This window comes from Crinia signifera, chromosome 12, assembly GCF_055691185.1.
Source record: "Crinia signifera chromosome 12, ASM5569118v1, whole genome shotgun sequence".
Classification (NCBI taxonomy): domain Eukaryota; kingdom Metazoa; phylum Chordata; class Amphibia; order Anura; family Myobatrachidae; genus Crinia; species Crinia signifera.
Genome location: NC_139228.1, coordinates 2067461 through 2092575, shown reverse-complemented (window position 1 = coordinate 2092575; position 25115 = coordinate 2067461). Strand labels below are relative to the sequence as shown.

General features: G+C 52.6%; 1 protein-coding gene across 1 annotated transcript; it reads right to left on the bottom strand.

Annotated features, from left to right (window-relative positions):
* Positions 1–6966: 6966 nt before the first annotated feature.
* On the bottom strand, positions 6967–17992 carry DEDD (death effector domain containing). Its single transcript, XM_083167717.1, has 5 exons — positions 17797–17992; positions 13442–13826; positions 12127–12234; positions 11892–12038; positions 6967–8808 (listed from the first exon to the last, which is right to left on the bottom strand). Exons 2-5 carry the CDS (start codon positions 13764–13766, stop codon positions 8432–8434), a joined length of 957 nt encoding a protein of 318 aa, XP_083023843.1. The 5' UTR covers positions 13767–13826; positions 17797–17992; the 3' UTR covers positions 6967–8431.
* Positions 17993–25115: the final 7123 nt, after the last annotated feature.

Genomic DNA, 25115 nt, shown 5'->3' with positions numbered 1-25115 from the left:
CAGAGACCTGGCACTAGGGGCAGATGTACAGGGATGGAGGTAGGCAGAGACCTGGCACTAGGGGCAGATGTACGGGGATGGAGGTAGGCACAGAGACCTGGCACTAGGGGCAGATGTACGGGGACGGAGGTAGGCAGAGACCTGGCACTAGGGGCAGATGTACGGGGATGGAGGTAGGCACAGAGACCTGGCACTAGGGGCAGACGTACGGGGACGGAGGTAGGCAGAGACCTGGCACTAGGGGCAGATGTACAGGGATGGAGGTAGGCACAGAGACCTGGCACTAGGCGCAGATGTACAGGGATGGAAGTAGGCAGAGACCTGGCACTAGGGGCAGATGTACAGGGATGGAGGTAGGCACAGAGACCTGGCACTAGGGGCAGATGTACAGGGACGGAGGTAGGCACAGAGACCTGGCACTAGGGGCAGATGTACAGGGATGGAGGTAGACAGAGACCTGGCACTAGGGGCAGATGTACAGAGATGGAGGTAGGCAGAGACCTGGCACTAGGGGCAGATGTACGGGGATGGAGGTAGGCAGAGACCTGGCACTAGGGGCAGATGTACAGGGATGGAGGTAGGCAGAGACCTGGCACTAGGGGCAGATGTACAGGGATGGAGGTAGGCACAGAGACCTGGCACTAGGGGCAGATGTACAGGGATGGAGGTAGGCACAGAGACCTGGCACTAGGGGCAGATGTACAGGGATGGGGCAGATGTACAGGGATGGAGGTAGGCAGAGACCTGGCACTAGGGGCAGATGTACAGGGATGGAGGTAGGCAGAGACTTGGCACTAGGGGCAGATGTACAGGGATGGAGGTAGGCACAGAGACCTGGCACTAGGGGCAGATGTACAGGGATGGAGGTAGGCGCAGAGACTTGGCACTAGGGGCAGATGTACAGGGATGGAGGTAGGCGCAGAGACCTGGCACTAGGGGCAGATGTACAGGGATGGGGCAGATGTACAGGGATGGAGGTAGGCAGAGACCTGGCACTAGGGGCAGATGTACAGGGATGGAGGTAGGCAGAGACTTGGCACTAGGGGCAGATGTACAGGGATGGAGGTAGGCACAGAGACCTGGCACTAGGGGCAGATGTACAGGGATGGGGCAGATGTACAGGGATGGAGGTAGGCAGAGACCTGGCACTAGGGGCAGATGTACAGGGATGGAGGTAGGCAGAGACTTGGCACTAGGGGCAGATGTACAGGGATGGAGGTAGGCACAGAGACCTGGCACTAGGGGCAGATGTACAGGGATGGAGGTAGGCGCAGAGACCTGGCACTAGGGGCAGATGTACAGGGATGGAGGTAGGCGCAGAGACTTGGCACTAGAGGCAGATGTACAGGGATGGAGGTAGGCGCAGAGACCTGGCACTAGGGGCAGATGTACAGGGATGGAGGTAGGCAGAGACTTGGCACTAAGGGCAGATGTACGGGGATGGAGGTAGGCACAGAGACCTGGCACTAGGGGCAGATGTACAGGGATGGAGGTAGGCAGAGACCTGGCACTAGGGGCAGATGTACAGGGATGGAGGTAGGCACAGAGACCTGGCACTAGGGGCAGACGTACGGGGATGGAGGTAGGCAGAGACCTGGCACTAGGGGCAGACGTACGGGGATGGAGGTAGGCACAGAGACCTGGCACTAGGGGCAGACGTACGGGGATGGAGGTAGGCACAGAGACCTGGCACTAGGGGCAGATGTACAGGGATGGAGGTAGGCACAGAGACCTGGCACTAGGGGCAGATGTACAGGGATGGAGGTAGGCACAGAGACCTGGCACTAGGGGCAGACGTACGGGGATGGAGGTAGGCAGAGACCTGGCACTAGGGGCAGATGTACAGGGATGGAGGTAGGCACAGAGACCTGGCACTAGGGGCAGACGTACGGGGATGGAGGTAGGCACAGAGACCTGGCACTAGGGGCAGACGTACAGGGATGGAGGTAGGCAGAGACCTGGCACTAGGGGCAGACGTACAGGGATGGAGGTAGGCAGAGACCTGGCACTAGGGGCAGATGTACAGGGATGGAGGTAGGCACAGAGACCTGGCACTAGGCGCAGATGTACAGGGATGGAAGTAGGCAGAGACCTGGCACTAGGGGCAGATGTACAGGGATGGAGGTAGGCACAGAGACCTGGCACTAGGGGCAGATGTACAGGGACGGAGGTAGGCACAGAGACCTGGCACTAGGGGCAGATGTACAGGGATGGAGGTAGACAGAGACCTGGCACTAGGGGCAGATGTACAGAGATGGAGGTAGGCAGAGACCTGGCACTAGGGGCAGATGTACGGGGATGGAGGTAGGCAGAGACCTGGCACTAGGGGCAGATGTACAGGGATGGAGGTAGGCAGAGACCTGGCACTAGGGGCAGATGTACAGGGATGGAGGTAGGCACAGAGACCTGGCACTAGGGGCAGATGTACAGGGATGGAGGTAGGCACAGAGACCTGGCACTAGGGGCAGATGTACAGGGATGGGGCAGATGTACAGGGATGGAGGTAGGCAGAGACCTGGCACTAGGGGCAGATGTACAGGGATGGAGGTAGGCAGAGACTTGGCACTAGGGGCAGATGTACAGGGATGGAGGTAGGCACAGAGACCTGGCACTAGGGGCAGATGTACAGGGATGGAGGTAGGTGCAGAGACTTGGCACTAGGGGCAGATGTACAGGGATGGAGGTAGGCGCAGAGACCTGGCACTAGGGGCAGATGTACAGGGATGGGGCAGATGTACAGGGATGGAGGTAGGCAGAGACCTGGCACTAGGGGCAGATGTACAGGGATGGAGGTAGGCAGAGACTTGGCACTAGGGGCAGATGTACAGGGATGGAGGTAGGCACAGAGACCTGGCACTAGGGGCAGATGTACAGGGATGGGGCAGATGTACAGGGATGGAGGTAGGCAGAGACCTGGCACTAGGGGCAGATGTACAGGGATGGAGGTAGGCAGAGACTTGGCACTAGGGGCAGATGTACAGGGATGGAGGTAGGCACAGAGACCTGGCACTAGGGGCAGATGTACAGGGATGGAGGTAGGCGCAGAGACCTGGCACTAGGGGCAGATGTACAGGGATGGAGGTAGGCGCAGAGACTTGGCACTAGAGGCAGATGTACAGGGATGGAGGTAGGCGCAGAGACCTGGCACTAGGGGCAGATGTACAGGGATGGAGGTAGGCAGAGACTTGGCACTAAGGGCAGATGTACGGGGATGGAGGTAGGCACAGAGACCTGGCACTAGGGGCAGATGTACAGGGATGGAGGTAGGCAGAGACCTGGCACTAGGGGCAGATGTACAGGGATGGAGGTAGGCACAGAGACCTGGCACTAGGGGCAGACGTACGGGGATGGAGGTAGGCAGAGACCTGGCACTAGGGGCAGACGTACGGGGATGGAGGTAGGCACAGAGACCTGGCACTAGGGGCAGACGTACGGGGATGGAGGTAGGCACAGAGACCTGGCACTAGGGGCAGATGTACAGGGATGGAGGTAGGCACAGAGACCTGGCACTAGGGGCAGATGTACAGGGATGGAGGTAGGCACAGAGACCTGGCACTAGGGGCAGATGTACGGGGATGGAGGTAGGCAGAGACCTGGCACTAGGGGCAGACGTACAGGGATGGAGGTAGGCACAGAGACCTGGCACTAGGGGCAGACGTACGGGGATGGAGGTAGGCACAGAGACCTGGCACTAGGGGCAGACGTACAGGGATGGAGGTAGGCAGAGACCTGGCACTAGGGGCAGATGTACAGGGATGGAGGTAGGCACAGAGACCTGGCACTAGGGGCAGATGTACAGGGATGGAGGTAGGCACAGAGACCTGGCACTAGGGGCAGATGTACAGGGATGGAGGTAGGCACAGAGACCTGGCACTAGGGGCAGATGTACAGGGATGGAGGTAGGCACAGAGACCTGGCACTATGGGCAGATGTACAGGGATGGAGGTAGGCAGAGACCTGGCACTAGGGGCAGATGTACAGGGATGGAGGTAGGCAGAGACCTGGCACTAGGGGCAGATGTACAGGGATGGAGGTAGGCAGAGACCTGGCACTAGGGGCAGATGTACAGGGATGGAGGTAGGCACAGAGACCTGGCACTAGGGGCAGATGTACAGGGATGGAGGTAGGCAGAGACCTGGCACTAGGGGCAGATGTACAGGGATGGAGGTAGGCACAGAGACCTGGCACTAGGGGCAGATGTACAGGGATGGAGGTTGGCAGAGACCTGGCACTAGGGGCAGATGTACAGGGATGGAGGTAGGCAGAGACCTGGCACTAGGGGCAGATGTACAGGGATGGAGGTAGGCACAGAGACCTGGCACTAGGGGCAGATGTACAGGGATGGAGGTAGGCAGAGACCTGGCACTAGGGGCAGATGTACAGGGATGGAGGTTGGCACAGAGACCTGGCACTAGGGGCAGATGTACAGGGATGGAGGTAGGCAGAGACCTGGCACTAGGGGCAGACGTACAGGGATGGAGGTAGGCACAGAGACCTGGCACTAGGGGCAGACGTACAGGGATGGAGGTAAGCAGAGACCTGGCACTAGGGGCAGATGTACAGGGATGGAGGTAGGCACAGAGACCTGGCACTAGGGGCAGATGTACAGGGATGGAGGTTGGCAGAGACCTGGCACTAGGGGCAGATGTACAGGGATGGAGGTAGGCAGAGACCTGGCACTAGGGGCAGATGTACAGGGATGGAGGTAGGCACAGAGACCTGGCACTAGGGGCAGATGTACAGGGATGGAGGTAGGCAGAGACCTGGCACTAGGGGCAGATGTACAGGGATGGAGGTTGGCACAGAGACCTGGCACTAGGGGCAGATGTACAGGGATGGAGGTAGGCAGAGACCTGGCACTAGGGGCAGATGTACAGGGATGGAGGTTGGCACAGAGACCTGGCACTAGGGGCAGATGTACAGGGATGGAGGTAGGCAGAGACCTGGCACTAGGGGCAGATGTACAGGGATGGAGGTAGGCACAGAGACCTGGCACTAGGGGCAGATGTACAGGGATGGAGGTTGGCACAGAGACCTGGCACTAGGGGCAGATGTACAGGGATGGAGGTAGGCAGAGACCTGGCACTAGGGGCAGATGTACAGGGATGGAGGTAGGCACAGAGACCTGGCACTAGGGGCAGACGTACAGGGATGGAGGTAGGCAGAGACCTGGCACTAGGGGCAGATGTACAGGGATGGAGGTAGGCAGAGACCTGGCACTAGGGGCAGATGTACGGGGATGGAGGTTGGCAGAGACCTGGCACTAGGGGCAGATGTACAGGGATGGAGGTTGGCACAGAGACCTGGCACTAGGGGCAGATGTACGGGGATGGAGGTAGGCAGAGACCTGGTACTAGGGGCAGATGTACGGGGATGGAGGTAGGCAGAGACCTGGCACTAGGGGCAGATGTACAGGGATGGAGGTAGGCAGAGACCTGGTACTAGGGGCAGATGTACGGGGATGGAGGTAGGCAGAGACCTGGTACTAGGGGCAGATGTACGGGGATGGAGGTTGGCAGAGACCTGGCACTAGGGGCAGATGTACAGGGATGGAGGTTGGCACAGAGACCTGGCACTAGGGGCAGATGTACGGGGATGGAGGTAGGCAGAGACCTGGTACTAGGGGCAGATGTACGGGGATGGAGGTAGGCAGAGACCTGGCACTAGGGGCAGATGTACAGGGATGGAGGTAGGCAGAGACCTGGTACTAGGGGCAGATGTACGGGGATGGAGGTAGGCAGAGACCTGGCACTAGGGGCAGATGTACAGGGATGGAGGTAGGCAGAGACCTGGTACTAGGGGCAGATGTACGGGGATGGAGGTAGGCAGAGACCTGGCACTAGGGGCAGATGTACGGGGATGGAGGTAGGCAGAGACCTGGTACTAGGGGCAGATGTACGGGGATGGAGGTAGGCAGAGACCTGGTACTAGGGGCAGATGTACGGGGATGGAGGTAGGCAGAGACCTGGTACTAGGGGCAGATGTACGGGGATGGAGGTAGGCAGAGACCTGGCACTAGGGGCAGATGTACAGGGATGGAGGTAGGCACAGAGACCTGGCACTAGGGGCAGATGTACAGGGATGGAGGTAGGCACAGAGACCTGGCACTAGGGGCAGACGTACAGGGATGGAGGTAGGCAGAGACCTGGCACTAGGGGCAGATGTACAGGGATGGAGGTAGGCAGAGACCTGGCACTAGGGGCAGATGTACAGGGATGGAGGTTGGCAGAGACCTGGCACTAGGGGCAGATGTACAGGGATGGAGGTAGGCACAGAGACCTGGCACTAGGGGCAGATGTACAGGGATGGAGGTAGGCAGAGACCTGGCACTAGGGGCAGATGTACAGGGATGGAGGTAGGCACAGAGACCTGGCACTAGGGGCAGATGTACGGGGATGGAGGTTTGCACACTCACCTATTTGGACACATGAAGGAACCGGTTCAGAGCAGAATAATGGCATTCCCGTCACCCCTCAGCCAGAGGTGGCCAATGATGTGTCCTAACTATCAATAACCATTAAGGCTCAGGTGAGAGGAGTAATAAACATAAATGTGGACAATTGATAGAGTATTGTTATATGGGACATACATGGTGCCACCATTACACACCGCACGTCCGCATGTGCAGTCACATTACCGGGATGCATAGAGAACAATGTGCAAGTCTCTCGCACCGTCCCCGACATAAGGACTATTGCTAATGTAATGACACGAACCTTAGGGGCCTACCGGCAGTCTGCGTCCTTATACCCCACCATTGGCACTTGCCTAATCTGTGTGCAGTTTCTCCATCTGACCAGGGATCCCCCTGCTGGGGCTTATTCAGGAATCTACACGCTTGTGCTATTGCAATAACAAATATGGTAAATTATGCAGCCACCCAAACCGTGTGCAGCTCAGAAACAAACCCCGGCATTGGAGTCCATAAAATCAGGGGCTGGAAAATAAATAAAAAGGACTTCCAAATTTAATAACAAAATCTTTTTACTGTAATGAAGCAGCCGAGAGGGCAAATCAAAGTGATAGAAAGTGTAACACTGACAAAGACATACAGACGTGAGGTTGGACAATACCACATACATAGACGATCTATTCAAAATAAAGTTCTCTCGTAAAACGCGCCATCCATCAGTCAACGTTTATTGTCGGCTCATTATCCTGAACATAACGTATAAATCAGATCTTCTCCACTTCCCGGTCCTCAATAATACGCAGGGTCCTAGAGATGCTCCGCAGTCATCCCAACTATTGCCAACTGACATTTATAAGTGCCCAAAGTTGCAAAGGATGCTGGGAAGAGGACGGTAGGGAGATCCTTCATCCCCTCCCCTGTTTAGAGTCCAGTAAACACATTGTAGAACATTTAAAGTCACGACTTAAAGCCAGCTGCAGACACTGATCATGTAAACTTGGGGTTTTTTGTTTCTCTCCTAAAAACAAAAAATAGAAACTAAATTGTCATCCTGCACTTACAAGACGGGGGAGGAGAAGCGATCATGTGTGGCCAGTATTGCGCTCACTGAAACACCCCACAGTTAAACATATAAAATAGTATTGTTTTCCTCCACCGACAGTCCCGAGGTGAGGTAACGCACGTTACTAGTCACAGCAGAATTAAATACGAGGTGATTATGGTTACAGAATATTAAGGCAAGGTTGCGTTTGCTACTTGTTACACCAGGAAAACTTTCTAAATCCTTTTTTAAACAAAAAAAACATACTTTGGGAATATCTGGCAGCCACACATGACCGCTTCTTGCAAGTTGCACAGATGGAAATGTCCTCAGTTTTTTTTTTTTTTTTACCAATAATTAAAAGAAAAACAAAAACCGGAAACGTCTGACATCTAAGCTCTGCTTTAGAGAAGCCGCATGTCACAAAAGAATACAAACACATTATAACAGATTTAAATGCTTCTTGGGGCTACGCCACACGATTAGTTAGTGGAGGACAGGAACTTCCGAAACATAAGTACCAGAAGGAGAAAAAAAAAAAATAAAAAAAAATTGCGCATACAATGGCATTTATTACTCAGATGCTGAAATTCCTAAACACGTAGTCCTTTATGGAAAGGGCCGGGTGAGATCGCATCATTATATATATACACACATATATACATATATTTACAGAAATATATATCTATATATGTACATAAATATATATATATATACTTGTTATGATCTAGGCGAATATTAACAGCTTGGTGGCCGGTCTACTCCTCAACATACAGGCTCAAAAGCAACACAGTGCTTACCTCATATATAGATTTATATATTTTTTCCCATACTTTTTTTAATTATATATATAAAAAAAAAAAAAAAAAAAAAGAAGTACTGAAAACGTAATAAGGTGGGGGGAGTCCATGAGCCGGGTTTGCTAAACAGTACTGCGACGGAACAGCTTAGCCAACGCGACCTGCCGGAGGGGTGCGTCACAGCGCAGTTTGCAACATTAAGTTTCGAAGCAGTTTCTGGCGTCCGATTTCATAGTCTTCCTCGTCCACATTGACGAGTAGCTTGATAGCCTCGTGGCCCACCGCCTGCTTTAGCGAGTCTGTGATGAAGACGCCTTTCAGCGCCTCCAGCAGCGAGCCGTTGATGTAGTCACGCCAGAAAGCGTCAAGGTAGGTGAGCTCTGAGAACTTGATATCGCAGATGATGGAACCAAGGTCCCTGGATTTTAAGATGGTGTTGGCCTGGTTGAAACGTTCAAACTGTCTTTCTAAAGGGTCCTGCTTGTTGGAAAAGACGTTTCCTTGGAGGGCTGTCTCGTGCTGGCAGTATTCTGCTCGTACCCGCAGGCGGATATCTGAGGGACAAAAAAAGCATGGTACAGGTAAGTCGTCATCGCAAGTACTGGTCGACGGCTAGGCGCAAACTCAATGACAGCCTTAAAACCAACGTCAAGCTCATAACTATAGATAGAACAGTTCAGGCATCTGCGTTGCATTCTAGCGGTCATGGATATAGAAGTCCAAGCATGGCAAGACATATAGTCCCACAAAAGCAGAAGTGTCTCCAGACTGTATGGTCCTCTCGGGACTACTAACCCCAGTCTCTAATAGAACTATGGCTATGTAGATGCCAGTCTGTTTCTGGGAAGTGTGTGGCCACTTCTCACTTCTACACCCATTTGGTCCTATACAGAGATATAAATACTCAACCCCAGATCGCTATATAAATCGCTATATAAATACACATACTCCCTCAATCTGTTAGAATAAAGCGACCATAGAAAAAAACATTCCTCCTTCCTTACACATCTGCCTTGCAAAATGGTATTGTTTCTTACCCTGGTCCTTGTGGATGGGTGGCCACCCACAATGACCATCATGCCAAGGTCTTGGAGACATATTTACTCCCTACAAGCATTGATTCTTACTGTTCTAGCAGCTGCGCGTAAACCTAGGTGGTGTACCAGAATAGGTGTACGCGCAGCTGCTAGAACAGTAAGCCCCAATGCTGCAGAATAGGTGTACGCGCAGCTGCTAGAACAGTAAGCCCCAATGCTGCAGAATAGGTGTACGCGCAGCTGCTAGAACAGTAAGCACCAATGCTGCAGAATAGGTGTACGCGCAGCTGCTAGAACAGTAAGCACCAATGCTGCAGAAAAGGTGTACGCACAGCTGCTAGAACAGTAAGCACCAATGCTGCAGAATAGGTGTACGCGCAGCTGCTAGAACAGTAAGCGCCAATGCTGCAGAATAGGTGTACACGCAGCTGCTAGAACAGTAAGAACCAATGCTGCAGAATAGGTGTACGCGCAGCTGCTAGAACAGTAAGCACCAATGCTGCAGAATAGGTTTACGCACAGCTGCTAGAACAGTAAGCACCAATGCTGCAGAATAGGTGTACGCGCAGCTGCTAGAACAGTAAGAGCCAATGCTGCAGAATAGGTGTACACGCAGCTGCTAGAACAGTAAGCACCACTGCTGCAGAATGAAGAATGTTCTAGCAGCTGCGCGTAAACCTATTCTGCAGCATTGGTGCTTACTGTTCTAGCAGCTGCGTGTACACCTATTCTGCAGCATTGGTGCTTACTGTTGTAGCAGCTGCGCGTACACCTATTCTGCAGCATTGGCGCTTACTGTTCTAGCAGCTACGCGTACACCTATTCTGCAGCATTGGTGCTTACTGTTCTAGCAGCTGCGCGTACACCTATTCTGCAGCATTGGTGCTTACTGTTCTAGCAGCTATGCGTACACCTATTCTGCAGCATTGGTGCTTACTGTTCTAGCAGCTGTGCGTACACCTATTCTGCAGCATTGGTGCTTACTGTTCTAGCAGCTGCGCGTACACCTATTCTGCAGCATTGGTGCTTACTGTTCTAGCAGCTATGCGTACACCTATTCTGCAGCATTGGTGCTTACTGTTCTAGCAGCTGCGTGTACACCTATTCTGCAGCATTGGTTCTTATTGTTCTAGCAGCTGCATGTACACCTATTCTGCAGCATTGGTGCTTACTGTTCTAGCAGCTGTGCATACATCTATTCTGCAGCATTGGTGCTTACTGTTGTAGCAGCTGCGCGTACACCTATTCTGCAGCATTGGTGCTTACTGTTCTAGCAGCTATGCGTACACCTATTCTGCAGCATTGGTGCTTACTGTTCTAGCAGCTGCGTGTACACCTATTCTGCAGCATTGGTGCTTACTGTTCTAGCAGCTGTGCATACATCTATTCTGCAGCATTGGTGCTTACTGTTGTAGCAGCTGCGCGTACACCTATTCTGCAGCATTGGTGCTTACTGTTCTAGCAGCTGTGCGTAAACCTATTCTGCATCATTGGGGCTTACTGTTCTAGCAGCTGCGCGTACACCTATTCTGCGCGTACACCTATTCTGCAGCATTGGTGCTTACTGTTCTAGCAGCTATGCGTACACCTATTCTGCAGCATTGGTGCTTACTGTTCTAGCAGCTGCGCGTACACCTATTCTGCAGCATTGGTGCTTACTGTTCTAGCAGCTGTGCATAAACCTATTCTGCATCATTGGGGCTTACTGTTCTAGCAGCTGCGCGTACACCTATTCTGCAGCATTGGCGCTTAGTGTTCTAGCAGCTGCGCGTACACCTATTCTGCAGCATTGGTGCTTAGTGTTCTAGCAGCTGCATGTAAACCTATTCTGCATCATTGGGGCTTACTGTTCTAGCAGCTGCGCGTACACCTATTCTGCAGCATTGGCGCTTAGTGTTCTAGCAGCTGCGCGTACACCTATTCTGCAGCATTGGTGCTTAGTGTTCTAGCAGCTGCGCGTACACCTATTCTGCAGCATTGGTGCTTAGTGTTCTAGCAGCTGCGTGTAAACCTATTCTGCAGCATTGGCGCTTACTGTTCTAGCAGCCGCGCGTACACCTATTCTGCAGCATTGGCGCTTAGTGTTCTAGCAGCTGCATGTAAACCTATTCTGCAGCATTGGCGCTTAGTGTTCTAGCAGCTGCATGTAAACCTATTCTGCAGCATTGGCGCTTAGTGTTCTAGCAGCTGCGCATAAACCTATTCTGCAGCATTGGTGCTTACTGTTCTAGCAGCTGCGTGTAAACCTATTCTGCAACATTGGATTCAGGATGGTCTACCCCACATGCAGTTTGTATATATACACTACACTTCTCCACATCAGAAAACAAAGGCTAATATGGGAGAGTCTCTGTCTAACACTCTACATCTTTAATCTAGTGTTCACTCTAGCACCCGCCATCTTTGAAAACCCACGCAGTTCCTGTTACCTGCCTGGGGTGTCACTCTCTGCTGTGGTGTTTCTAGGCAGAGAACACAATTTAATCCTCACTGGTTTCCGTAACACTATGTGGTATGAAACACGGCTATGCCCCCGCTCTCCCCCCATATATGTTAGGAGACAGGTGAACTCTGTGCATCCTTTCACCCCAGATGCTTACCACAAGTCTGCTTCTCCTTAGGGTCAGGTGTGTTGGATTTCCTCCTCTTCCTCTGACTGCTGAAGGGTGGTCTCCCGCGGCCAGGCCTTTTCGTGCAGATCTGGGCTCCGGAAGGGGAAGTGCAGACCACGGGATGATGTGGCGATGCTGGCAGAGGAAGAGAAGACAACACAGATCATGGCCCATGCTTTCCAAGCATGTAACTCCAAAATACGAGATCCAATGTTATTCTTACCAGCCGTGCGTGGTTGCTCTGGGCCGGACTCTGCACTGCTGTGCATCCGCGGGGTTACGTAGTGAATAGAGGTCTCCTCGAGGTATTTGTCTACAAGATCCGGGCACACTGCAAACAGAGGAAGAGTGTTTGTGTGATTCCAGATAATGTCTGCCTTAGGGGGTCTGTGTACAGGACAAACTACAGAGGTGTTGCTCAGCAACCTGTGACACTCCTTACTTTCCAGCAAAGAGAGTACCTAGAAATAGAACTGCCTCAATACAGTGTGTCAGATAAAGAGGCTGCCATCTTGTGGCAGGCTAAGGTACTGTAGTATATATGAACAACAGTGTTTTTAGTGACCCCAACCTACAGATTGGTGATAAAACACTGCACGGGGGCAGGAAAAACAACACAGAATGTAGATATAATCTCTGCTTCACACAATCCCAATGAAATACTTATTGTGGGGTTTGCGCAGGTTACTACACTGGATGTACTTAGTAAATGATCCTATAGCAGGTATGGTACACAATGGCGGCAGCTGGCAATGCTGTTTTAAATAGTCTGTTGACAGTCACAATTTACACATTCTGGTGTCGACTGCTATAACCCAATTACCATCTGTATTCTACAGCCCAGTATAAAGCAATGTCCTATCAGAGACATGCCCCAACTGCAGCATTACAGGCCAGGATTTATGGCTATCCATGTTTGAGCCCAGATGGTTAAAACAAATTGACTGAAGTCACCTGTGCTAAAGCATGGACAGCCTTAAAAACTGGACTGTAATGGGTATACGGTCGATACCTTGAAGTTTGACATGGCTAAGGTCGACATGGATGGAAGGTTGACACAAGCATTAGGTCAACAATGGCTAGACCGACAGTCTAGAGGTCGACACGGGTTTACCCTTTTCCTTTTAGCCGACAGGCGGTACTTTATGCCCTACCATCCACTAGGGCACGGAGGGAGAATAGAAGTGCACTGAGTGTAGTGAGGCACCGAGCCCGAAGCATGGCGAGCGCAGCGAGGGGACGCTGTATAGTTAGGCAGTATCCATGTCGACTATGTTCACATTCAGGACAAGTGAAGAACTCATGTCGACCCAATGACCCACACCCTGTAATGGTAGAGTTTGGGAAGCTGTAAGTGTATGCCTATGGCACGGGAATTAGATTGCAAGCTCCACAGGTGCAGGGAGGGGTGTACCAGCGCCTATGTACTAGGTTGTCCCTATTTCAGTGCTGTAGTATGCGGTCTAGTATCAGCCCCTTATCCCTCCAGCTGGCCATCCCAGGGACCGGACACCACAGAGGGGCAGGGGCGCACTCACCAGCCCTCCTCCTCTTCAGCGTAACGTAAGGAAGCAGGTCATGGCGGGTAATGATTCTCAATAGCTGCAGAACTTGGCGAAAGTTGGACTCGTCGCAGCGGCCCTGCCTCTCCAGAGCCAGCAGAAAGTCCCGTCCGCTGCGTATCATCCCCCTCTCATAGTCGTCTATAACGTCCACAAACAGAAAGGACAGGACGCGCACGTCTCTGTGAGTCAGGTGCGTCCCCACAATGTCAAACATCCTGTGCAAGCTGTACAGTCCGTGCTCCCTATCGCCCGTCTCCTCCGGCCAGGCCTGCTCCTGGCTCCGCTTCAGGTGGGCCATCTCCAGGCGGCAAGTCCTGGGTGCACTCCTCCTCCGTCACTAGGAAATGTGGGTTCGTCTCTACAGGGGAGGGGAGAAAAATGTAAGGATGTTGCAAAGGCAGATGTGAAACCCTGTTCTGAGCAGACAAATGCGCAATGTATTGGCAGAGCACTTTTCTCTACCGTAAAGATAACCGCAGTAAGGCTTTAGAGATTACAGCCATCTTTCCAAAATAATCACCTCCTCGTGTTACGGTTTGTATGATAAAACTTACATGACTGTGGTATGAATATCACATGAACAAACAGAGTGTATGACGTGTTTCATATGAAGCTGCATTTAACACGACAACTTTTCAGGTTTCCGTGTGACCCTAGCATCACATTCCTAGTGGGGACCCTGCACCTTCCTCTATATAACACTCAGTCTGTGGCTTCCTGATGCACCCATTCCCTCCTCACATCATGTCACTGCCCCATGCAGCCCTGACCTCACTGACACCACCCTCCTCTCCTGATATACTCTGTGCTGCTGGGGACCCTGCCCATTCCTTTATTTATTTCTCAGTCTGTGGCTTCCTGCTGCCCCCATTCCCTCCTCACATCATGTCACTGCCCCATGCAGCCCTGACCTCACTGACACATCACTCATCTCCTGATATACTCTGTGCTGCTGGGGACCCTGCTCCTCCCACTATATAACTCTCAGTCTGTGGCTTCCTGCTGCCCCCATTCCCCTCCTCACATCATGTCACTGCCCCTGTCACATGTAGCCCTGTCCTCACTGACACATCACTCATCTCCTGATATACTCTGTGCTGCTGGGGACCCTGCTCCTCCCACTATATAACTCTCAGTCTGTGGCTTCCTGCTGCCTCCATTCCCCTCCTCACATCATGTCACTGCCCCTGTCACATGTAGCCCTGTCCTCACTGACACACCACTCATCTCCTGATATACTCTGTGCTGCTGGGGACCCTGCTCCTCCCACTATATAACTCTCAGTCTGTGGCTTCCTGCTGCCTCCATTCCCCCTCACATCATGTAACTGCCCCTGTCACATGCAGCCCTGTCCTCACTGACACATCACTCATCTCCTGATATACTCTGTGCTGCTGGGGACCCTGCTCCTCCCACTATATAACTCGCAGTCTGTGGCTTCCTGCTGCCTCCATTCCCCTCCTCACATCATGTCACTGCCCCTGTCACATGCAGTCCTGTCCTCACTGACACATCCCCATCTCCTGATATACTCTGTGCTGCTGGGGACCCTGCTCCTCCCACTATATAACTCTCAGTCTGTGGCTTCCTGCTGCCTCCATTCCCCTCCACACCTAATTCTTGTTACTGAAACCTATTCGTTTACTATTGCCTAGTGAACATAGTTATAAGCCACCATCATATATGGACTATATAATAAACAGAGAAATATAGTTGTCATTGTCCTCTCCTATGCAAACTATACACCACCCCTGAGCAGTCAGTAAACAGGATGGGGCACTGGGCAGAAAGGCTCAAATAAAACCTAGAATGTCAGTTATCTTCTGTGACATCACTGGTAATACTCCTGTATGAATCTAACATTCTGCAACCCAGATAACGCACATGTTACCTAGGAGACAGTAAGTCAATGACGCATGGTCTGAAATAAAAGTGCTCCAGGGTGATGCAAGACACAGACACAGCCCAATCCTATACAATCGTTCCCCAGCTTACACTAGCCTCATCTATACATCATACAATACACACTAAGCACCTCCTGTTACCATGAGCCGGTAAGAGGTTGCATAAGGAATGGCGCGGGAAGGGGTGGGGTAGGCGGCAGAAGGAATGGCGTGGGGAAGGGGTGGGGCGGAAGGAATGGAGCGGAGGAAGGGGAAGGGTAGGCGGCAGAAGGAATGGCGCAGGGAAGCGGTGGAGCAGGTGGAAGGAGGAATGGCATGGGTAAGGGGTGGGGCAGAAGGAATGGCGCAGGGAAGGAGTGGGGTAGGCGGCAGAAGGAATGGCGGGGGATGGGGTGGGGTAGGCGGCAGAAAGAATGGCGCATGGAAGGGGTGGGGTAGGTGGCAGAAGGAATGGCACGGGGAAGAGTAGGCGCAAAAGAAATGGTGCGGGGAAGGGATGGGGCAGGCGGAAGAAGGAATGGCTTGGGTAAGTGGTGGGGCAGGCAGCAGAAGGAATGGCGCAAGGAAGGGGTGGGGTAGGCGGCAAAAGGAATGGCGCAGGGAAGGGGTGGGGTAGGCGGTAAAAGGAATGGCGAAGGGAAGGAGTGGGGTAGGCGGCAAAAGGAATGGCGCAGGGAAAGGGTGGGGTAGGCGGCAAAAGGAATAGCACGGGGAAAGGTAGGTGGCAGAAGGAATGGCGCAGGGAAGGGATGGGGCAGGCTGCAAGAGGAATAGCGCGGAGGAAGGGGTGGGGCAGAAGGAATGGTGTGGGTAAGGGGAGGGGCAGAAGGAATAGCGTGGGTAAGGGGAGGGGCAGGTGGCAAAATGAATGGTGGGGAGGAAGGGGTGGGGCAGGCGGCAAAATAAATGGTGCGGGGAAGGGATAGGGTAGACGGCAGAAGGAATGGCGAGGGGAAGGAGTGGGGCAGGCGGCCTAAGGAATGGCGCAGGGCAGGCGGCCGAAGGAATGGAGCAGGGAAGGTGCGGGGCAGGCGGCCGAAGGAATGGAGCAGGGAAGGTGCGGGGCAGGCGGCCAAAGGAATGGAGCAGGGAAGGTGCGGGGCAGGCGGCCGAAGGAATGGAGCAGGAAAGGTGCGGGGCAGGCGGCCGAAGGAATGGAGCAGGGAAGGTGCGGGGCAGGCGGCCGAAGGAATGGAGCAGGGAAGGTGCGGGGCAGGCGGCCGAAGGAATGGAGCAGGGAAGGTGCGGGGCAGGCGGCCGAAGGAATGGAGCAGGGAAGGGGTGGGGCAGGCGGCTGAAGGAATGGAGCAGGGAAGGGGTGGGGCAGGCGGCTGAAGGAATGGTGGGGGATGGGGTTGGGTAGGCGGGAAAAGGAATGGCGCAGGGAAGGCGGCCGAAGGAATGGAGCAAGGAAGGGGTGGGGCAGGCGGCAGAAGGAATGAAGCAAGGAAGGGTTTGGAGGACCCCAGGGGGTAGTCGGTGGGGTATCTGGAAGCAGGGGGGGGGTTGTTATTTGTGAACAGTAAGGAGAGTGTCAGTGTAAGGGGGCAGGGGAGGGGGTAATAGGCCTTGTTACGGTAGGGGTGGATGTGGGTAGGGAGGACCCAGTACATACAGGGGGTAGCCATTGGGGTATCTGGCAGCAAGAGGGGTATTTGGGGACAGTAAGGAAAGTGTCAGTGTAAGAGGGGAGGGGGTAATAGGCCTTGTTACGGTAGGGGTGGATGTGGGTAGGGAGGACCTAGTACATACAGGGGGTAGCCATTGGGGTATCTGGCAGCAAGAGGGGTATTTGGGGACAGTAAGGAAAGTGTCAGTGTAAGGGGGCAGGGGAGGGGGTAATAGGCCTTGTTAGGGTAGGGGTGGATGTGGGTAGGAGGACCACAGAACATACAGGGGGTAGCCATTGGGGTATCTGGCAGCAAGAGGGGTATTTGGGGACAGTAAGGAAAGTGTCAGTGTAAGGGGGCAGGGGAGGGAGGGAGGGGGTAATAGGCCTTGTTAGGGTAGGGGTGGATGTGGGTAGGAGGACCACAGAACATACAGGGGGTAGCCATTGGGGTATCTGGCAGCAAGAGGGGTAATTGGGGACAGTAAGGAAAGTGTCATGGTGAGGGGGCAGGGGAGGGAGGGGGTAATAGGCCTTATTAGGGTAGGGGTGAATGTGGGTAGGAGGACCACAGAACATACAGGGGGTAGTCGGTGGGGTATCTGGCAGCAGGAGGGGTATTTGGGGACAGTAAGGAGAGTGTCAGGGTGAGGGGGGGACTAGGCCCTGGCAGGACAGTATCGGGAGAATCTGGGTAGGGGATCCCAGTACACAATGTGGGTAGCTGGTGGGGTATCTGGCAGCAGAAGGGGGTATTAGTGAGCAGGCCCAGTCCCTGGGAGGGGTGACTAGGCCCGGGGATGGCAGCCTCTTACCCCAGCCGGCTGCAGGTGCTGTCACCAGTGACACCTCCTACTCTCTGTGCTTTCAGGACGGGGCAGCCATTATGGATCAGTCACCGTCTCTATCAGTAGCAGCAGCACAGGGAGACGGGAACATCCGGGCACCGCTGCCGGGGTGGAGGGGCAGACCCGTTGGAGAAGAAGGAGGAGGAGTTCGTACGCGGATTGGTCCCCTCCGCTCGCCGTAGCTTGGCTTTAGCCTCATTGGTAACGCTGCTAGGACGCCATCTTAGCTGAGGGCCTCGCTCTAGCAGTAATTGCGGCTTCACTACCATTCATGTGCATGGGGGCGGCGGCCATGTTGCAAGTGGGCAACCTGGCACCTGACAAATTCACTATAAGGCCAGTGATTCTCATTCATAATAACATAGTTAACATCTGACTGCCACTAATTTCCTTGTACTGGCCCAGTTAATGAAGGGTTGTCCCTAGAGTTTTTCTGCATTTCTGCATTTCAAATGTAATTCTAAAGGTGCGTACACACAGGGGCGATTTTGTGCAAAATCGCAGGAAATATGGTCGCTGAGCGACCATATTGCCCGCAATGGGAGTGTGCACCGGCGATATATCACCGGGTGCGCGCTCCCGTTTTTGCCCCTGTGGTGATCGCTGGTCGCAGGAACATGCTCCTGCGACCAGCTGATTACCACTGCCGGGCTCCCCCCGGCAGTTTCTTTTTCATCAGCGACCATCTCTGGTCGCTGATGTAAAGTAGAAACTGAGCAATATATTGCTCAGCCATATATTGCTCAGCCATATGGCTGAGCAATATAGCTCCCCCGTGTGTACACAGCATTAGTCTAGCAATCTCCCTCTTTTCACCTAGCCCACACTACACTGTTACATTTTTTTGGGGGAAAAGGAATGAGCGATTGATACATTTAAGGTCCACACACACTGGGTGACTTTCCGCCTGCCCGGTCAGCAGGGGGATGGATGGCTTTCATATTGCAGAGCTATGCAAAGCCGTCCTCAAAGCCGCTCATCTGCTGAGCCATACACACTGGGCAGCTTTGAGCGGGTGTGGTACAGGGGTCCGACAGTCATTAGCCCGACGTTGGGATCCCGACTGGTCGTACCCAGACAGCATGGCGAGCGCAACAAAGCCCCTTGCGGGCACGGTGGCTCGCTGCGCTCGCCACCTATTCTATTCTCCCTCTATGGGGGTCGTGGCCGCTCACGAGGAAAAGAAAGATTCCTCTCAGATGTAGCAGTACACACCCACGCTTCTGGTGCCACGTTCACAATCTCTTTTCACAATCTCTCCATATATGGAACTAGACACGCTCTGTGGGTGGAGCATGACACCCCCCCTCAATGAGGTGCTTTGCAAAATTCTTACACCAACTATAAACTAGTTTTCAAAAGTAGGAAAGTATGCATTAAAACCAAATTCATTACAAGTACATGATGGGGACTGTAGTCCTCCACAGTCCATTGCGAGCGTTTCACATGTGGTGCTCTTCAGGGCCGGCGCCACCACTAGGCAAGTCTAGGCATTTGCCTAGGGTGCCGGCCACTGGAGGGTGGCATTTCGCCCCCCATGCCACGGGGTACCTGTTGTGCTGTCTGGGGAGGAAGGGGTGTCTATTCCGGTATCTGACAGGAGCCTGCGCGGGTACCTGTCCTGCGATGCTTTGTGTATAAACCTGGCGGCGGCAGCGGGGGTCCCTGCAGTGAGTAATAAATAACTAGCACTATGCGGTGGCGCGGGAAGCGCTTCTACAGTATTTTGAAAACACTGGCCGCACGCTGATTCAGCCAATCAGCGTGCGGCCAGTGTTTTTAAAACAGATGCGCTTCCCGCCGACCGCCGGATAGAGCTAGTTATTTATTAGGTACTCTTTACCTAGCACGGCGCCCATCGCGGGCATCGCGGCCATCGCATGCACTAAAAAACGGGTGCGACGCGATGGCCGCGATTTCCCATAGGAAACAATGTTAAAAGTGTCAATGGACGCGATTTTAGTGTTCAATGCCTCAATGCCCGCGATTTTTCCATAGGAAACAATGTTAAATGGGCCACAGAGCCCAAATAGTTCCCCTGAAGTCTGAAATGGCCCCCACAATTGTTAACGCCACCCCACGATCAACGTGAACCCGAAGCGTGGCGAGCGCAGCGAGCCCGCGAGGGGCGGCGGTATGCGTCCTCCGACCTTTTCATACCCCCACTATCCACGTCGGCGTGGAGTTGAGAATAGAATAGTGTGGCGAGCGCAGCGAGCCACCGAGCCCGAAGCAGGTAAACAGGTAAACGCGTCCCTTCGCGGGCTTCACAGGTGTCCGCGTCCCCTCGCGGGGCTCGCTGCGCTCGCCATGCTTCGGGCTCGGTGGCTCGCGGGCTCGCTGCGCTCGCCACGCTTCGGGTTCACGTTGATCGTAGGGTGGCGTTAACAATTGTGGGGGCCATTTCAGACTTCAGGGGGACTATTAGGGCTCTGTGGCCCATTTAACATTGTTTCCTATGGACAAATCGCGGGCATTGAGGCATTGAACACAAAAATCGCGTCCATTGACACTTTTAACATTGATCCCTATGGGAAATCGCGGGCATCGCGTCGCACCCGTTTTTTTAGTGCATGCGATGGCCGCGATTTTTTACCCCCAATGACCGCTATGCCAATCGCGGGCGCCGTGCTAGGTAAAGAGTACCATTTATTATTCACTGCAGGGACCCCCGCCGCTGCCAGGTTTATACACAAAGCGTCGCAGGACAGGTACCCGCGCAGGCTCCTGTCAGATCCCGGAATAGACACCCCTTCCTCCCCAGAAGGCGCAACAGGTACCCCCCCACCACACACACACACACCATGGCACTGGGGCGCCCCCACCCCGACTCGCCTGGGGCGCTCCGGTGCCTTGCACCGGCCCTGGTGCTCTTATATTCACACGCTTAAGCACAACATAATTTTTACCTTGCTACCCGGACACAGGAGGTCAGGTCATAGGGCTGTATGAATGTCATACCACCAATACAGGCCCCCAGCTCCCTCTTAAACAGCAAGTGTACCCTCATATTTTACTCTCGCCGGCCAGTGCCAGCCATGCCGCACATGCGCAGAGGGCACCCACCTAACTCATTCCGTCTCTGACTTCTGCGTTAAACGAGACTCTTCTGCGCATGTGCAAAAAAGAAAAACATCCCTGGCACGGCACCGCAGAGGCGCTTTAAGATCAGGGCCATGTGCTGGCGCCGATTGGACACCCTTCTCCAGCGGTGCAGTAGATTCTGACATTGTACCAGAGTCTACACCGCAGGTCTCAGGGAACATGGCATCCATGCCGTGGTCCAGGATACATTTCTATTGCACATGCGCACATCACTAGAAAATGGCGGCACCTGCCATTTTCCCAGTGATATTTCCAGCTCTGCAACTAGTGGCACACCGACTGAAAGGTAAGTAGAATTAACTGGGTGCATATGGCAATGGTCACCAAACTGTGTGCCCTGTGGAACCTTGTGGCACTAATGTGTGCCTCAGGTTGGAATCAAATGATATATGGTCAACGTGATAGGAAAATCCAGAGCTGGTGGCTGTCTATCATAAAGGAAGTGGACAAACAGAAACTCGACCATCACATAACTAACCCTGAGGATGACAGGTAAGCACAGTTTACTTCATCTAATATATTTCTCTGAATTCAATCAGAAACTTTTGGTGGAGGAGTGCCATGAAAAGAATGCTGATAGTTCAGGTGCCACGACAAAGAGTGCTGATAGTCTTGGGAACCATTGCCATATGGCAATGTTGGCTAACCTTGACTCTCCAGCGAAGACCTCTGTCGAAACGCGTTGGGCGTGGCTACTTTCCTTTGCTGACGGCTGACGTCCTTTGGTCCGGTGGAAGACGTACTCGGCTCTGTCCTGACTGCGGCGGGTGGACGAACCCCGCTGGGCTGATCACCCTGCGTGTTCCTGAAGATCTGGTCGACCCCGCTGTGCTGGTGACAAGCGCCGTATTGTGGCGATTTACCTATATTTTTATCCAATGTATGTCAGTTTTTATCTTTGCTAAAAATATCAGTAAAACTATTATAAATTAAATTTATAATGGAATCAGGACATCTGTCAGAATGAACTTAAGTCTACAGTCATTAGGTCGACCCCACTAGGTCGACTGGCAGGAAGGTCGACCTGATTTAAGGTCGACATGGGCCAAGGTCGACATGACTTAAGGTCGAATTTGCATAAAGGTCGACATGAGGAAGGTCGACTGGTCATAAGGTCGACATGGGGTTTTTCACTGTTTTTTTATCCGAATGTCGACACAGTCGACATGGACACAGTTGGCAATGAGAATCGGACCCTCGCATCGCTCGCATCGCTCGCAATGCTTCGGGCACGGGGGCTCGCTTCGCTCGCCACAGCTTTAATAATCTCCTCCACGCCCTAGTGGATGGTAGGGCATGAAATACCGCCTGTCGGCACATGTCGGCTCAAAAAACAGTGAAAAACCCCATGTCGACCTTATGACCAGTCGACGTTCCTCATGTCGACCTTTATGCAAATTCAACCTTAAGTCATGTCGACCTTAAGTCAGGTCGACCTTCCTGCCAGTCGACCTAGTGGGGTCGACCTAATGAATGTAGACCTAAGTTCATTCTAATAGATGACCGCTTCCCATATATAAAACCACTGCCACCAATGAAAGGCTTCCCTATTTTTATATATATATATAACGGCGACGGAGACTGTCCCTTGGTTACAGGGTCCAGCCGCCTAGCCCGACCTAACTGATCGTGTGATGGTTAGTACTGTTGATCACTGGCGCTGTTGCCTGATGTGGATTGGGTACAGCGCCCAGTGAGACAGATGACGCCGTCCTGCGTTACTATAGTGACGAGCGCGGTGTCCAGGCGTAAGCCGGGACCTGCGTCGCGTCACTTCCTGTGACGCAACCAGTTGTCTCCAAGGTGACGGAAGCGTGCTTGGGCTGTTGCCTTAGCCGCGTCTTGTTGCTTCCGGAAGGCGGGGAGTTATGAACACGGGGATTCGCGCTGTGAGTATCTGATTCGCTTGCGGCTCTCACACACACAGGTGAGACCGTTTGTTGTTCTAATGTTGGTTGGTATAAAGACACGCACGGTGAGCCAGTTCAGTATGCTCCTGATGACGGTGGAACTCACACCGAAACAGCTGTAGAGCTCTTTGAACATGGCGTCCCTGCAGTCTTCTACTTGTTGTGACAGTAAAGTATGGATTTCCATTCCTGTTTTTGCCTGAAGTTATCCTTGTACTGCTTGTTGGACCTGCCTGCAAATTTCTATATAAAGACTTTTTCACTGCTTCAAAATCTATTGGTGTGCTTGCCTCTAATTGCCTAACTATATATATATATATATATATATATATATATATATATATATATATATATATATAACCACTGCCACCAATGCAAGGCTTCCCTTTTTTTTTAATGAACGATTTTCATCAAAGTCTTTCGCAGCCTGAAAATCTCTCGCTCTTTGGTGAAAATAGCTCAGTGTGTACGAACTACTTTGGTGAAAGATATATCTTTCAGAGATTTTGGCAAAGTCTTTTGAAATTAAAATCTTTAAGTGTGTATGGGCCTTTAGTATCATGGCGCAGAAGACGCATCCATGTCAGCTGACACATCAGAATCGCCTTCTCCATATAACCCTTCTTACCACTGGCCAGGGACACTTAGTGCAGCCAGAGCAGTCTCTGCTGGGTCCGGAATGCAGCTGGCATCATCCAACGCTTTTCATACGGGATTTGCAAATTAATTCAAACAGCTGCACAAACACATAGGCTGGAAGGGATGGGCCCGCTGCTCGGTCTCTCTCCTTTGTCACCACCAAACCGCTGCTCTAATGCCCCACGCTGCTCTTTTACATCTCAGCAGAATTCCCGGCCGGCCAGGCGGATCCTGTGTGAGTATGAATGCTGCACTGTGTAATAAGCCCCAGGTGAAGTCATCCATGCAGATTCCCAATGACCTTACAGCGGCCTCTGTCACAGGTGACCTCGCTCTCAGGTTCAAACTTCATTTAGGGACTGGGGTTCTTCTGGTTTTGGGGTCCAGTACATTTGCGCCTATGACACGAAAACAACATTCCGTAGAAACTATATTAGGTACTTGTGGACTTTCACGGCTCCCATCGCATGCCATCGCATGCCATATGTAGTGGCATGCGATGGCATGCGATGGGATGCGATTTTTGCAGTTTTTAAAATCGCATGTGATTTGATCGCATGCGATTTTTAACAGAAATGCATCCAAATGCATTGAAATTAGTATCAAACATGTTCAATGGCCCCCAAATGTAATTTTTCAGGCTGTACCACCCCCACTATCAACGCGAACCCGAAGCGTGGCGAGCACAGCGAGCCCGCGAGGGGTGGCGGTACGCGACCTACGACCTTTTCATACCCCCACTATCCACATCGGTGTGGAGTTGAGAATAGAAAGTGTGGCGAGCGCAGCGAGCCCCGCGAGGGGACGCGGACACCTGTGAAGCCCGCGAGGGGACGCGTATACCTGTGAAGGTATCCGTGTCCCCTCGCCACGCTTCGGGTTCGCGTTGATAGCGGGGGTGGTACAGCCTGAAAAATGACATTTAGGGGCCATTGAACATGTTTGATACTAATTTCAATGCATTTGGATGCATTTCTGTTAAAAATCGCATGCGATGAGATTTTTTACTATGCGATGGACATCGTGGGAGCCGTGATTGTACACAAGTACCCTATATTACATTAACAGGTTGGACGCTGCAAATTCTTGTTGCGATTGAGTTATGTGCGTGAGTCCGGAGCAGAAGGCTGAACCGGTAGGACACACATATTGAGTACTAGATGTCGCTAGCACATTGCCACAATAGCTGGTCACGTGTAGCGTTCTCTACACAAGCGGAGGGTGCTACACGAGAATGCTTGTTTCTCTATGGTCAGCTTTACATTACATTTTAGAGAGCAGTAATTACCCCAGTTTAATTGAAAATGCTGTAAAAAAAAGTGTTATCACCGCTTGATGCATGTACCCCTCAGTGGGCCTGATTTAGCAGCGGTTTGAGCAGCTGAGCGATTATTTATTACTACGTATGCAGGAAATCTCCACGCCACTCTCTACGGCGCATGTGCACCACTGAGAATACAAATAGGGCCTGATTCAGATCTTAACACACAGCTACTAATTTGCAGCCCTGACGATAATCAGATGCTCACACATGCACGAGCTATCCATGCAAAGGCAGTCAGCGAAGGCTGTTCCCAGGGTGATTGACACCCGGGACCATCTGTGGGAGGTGCCCTACAAACAGCAGGCGTT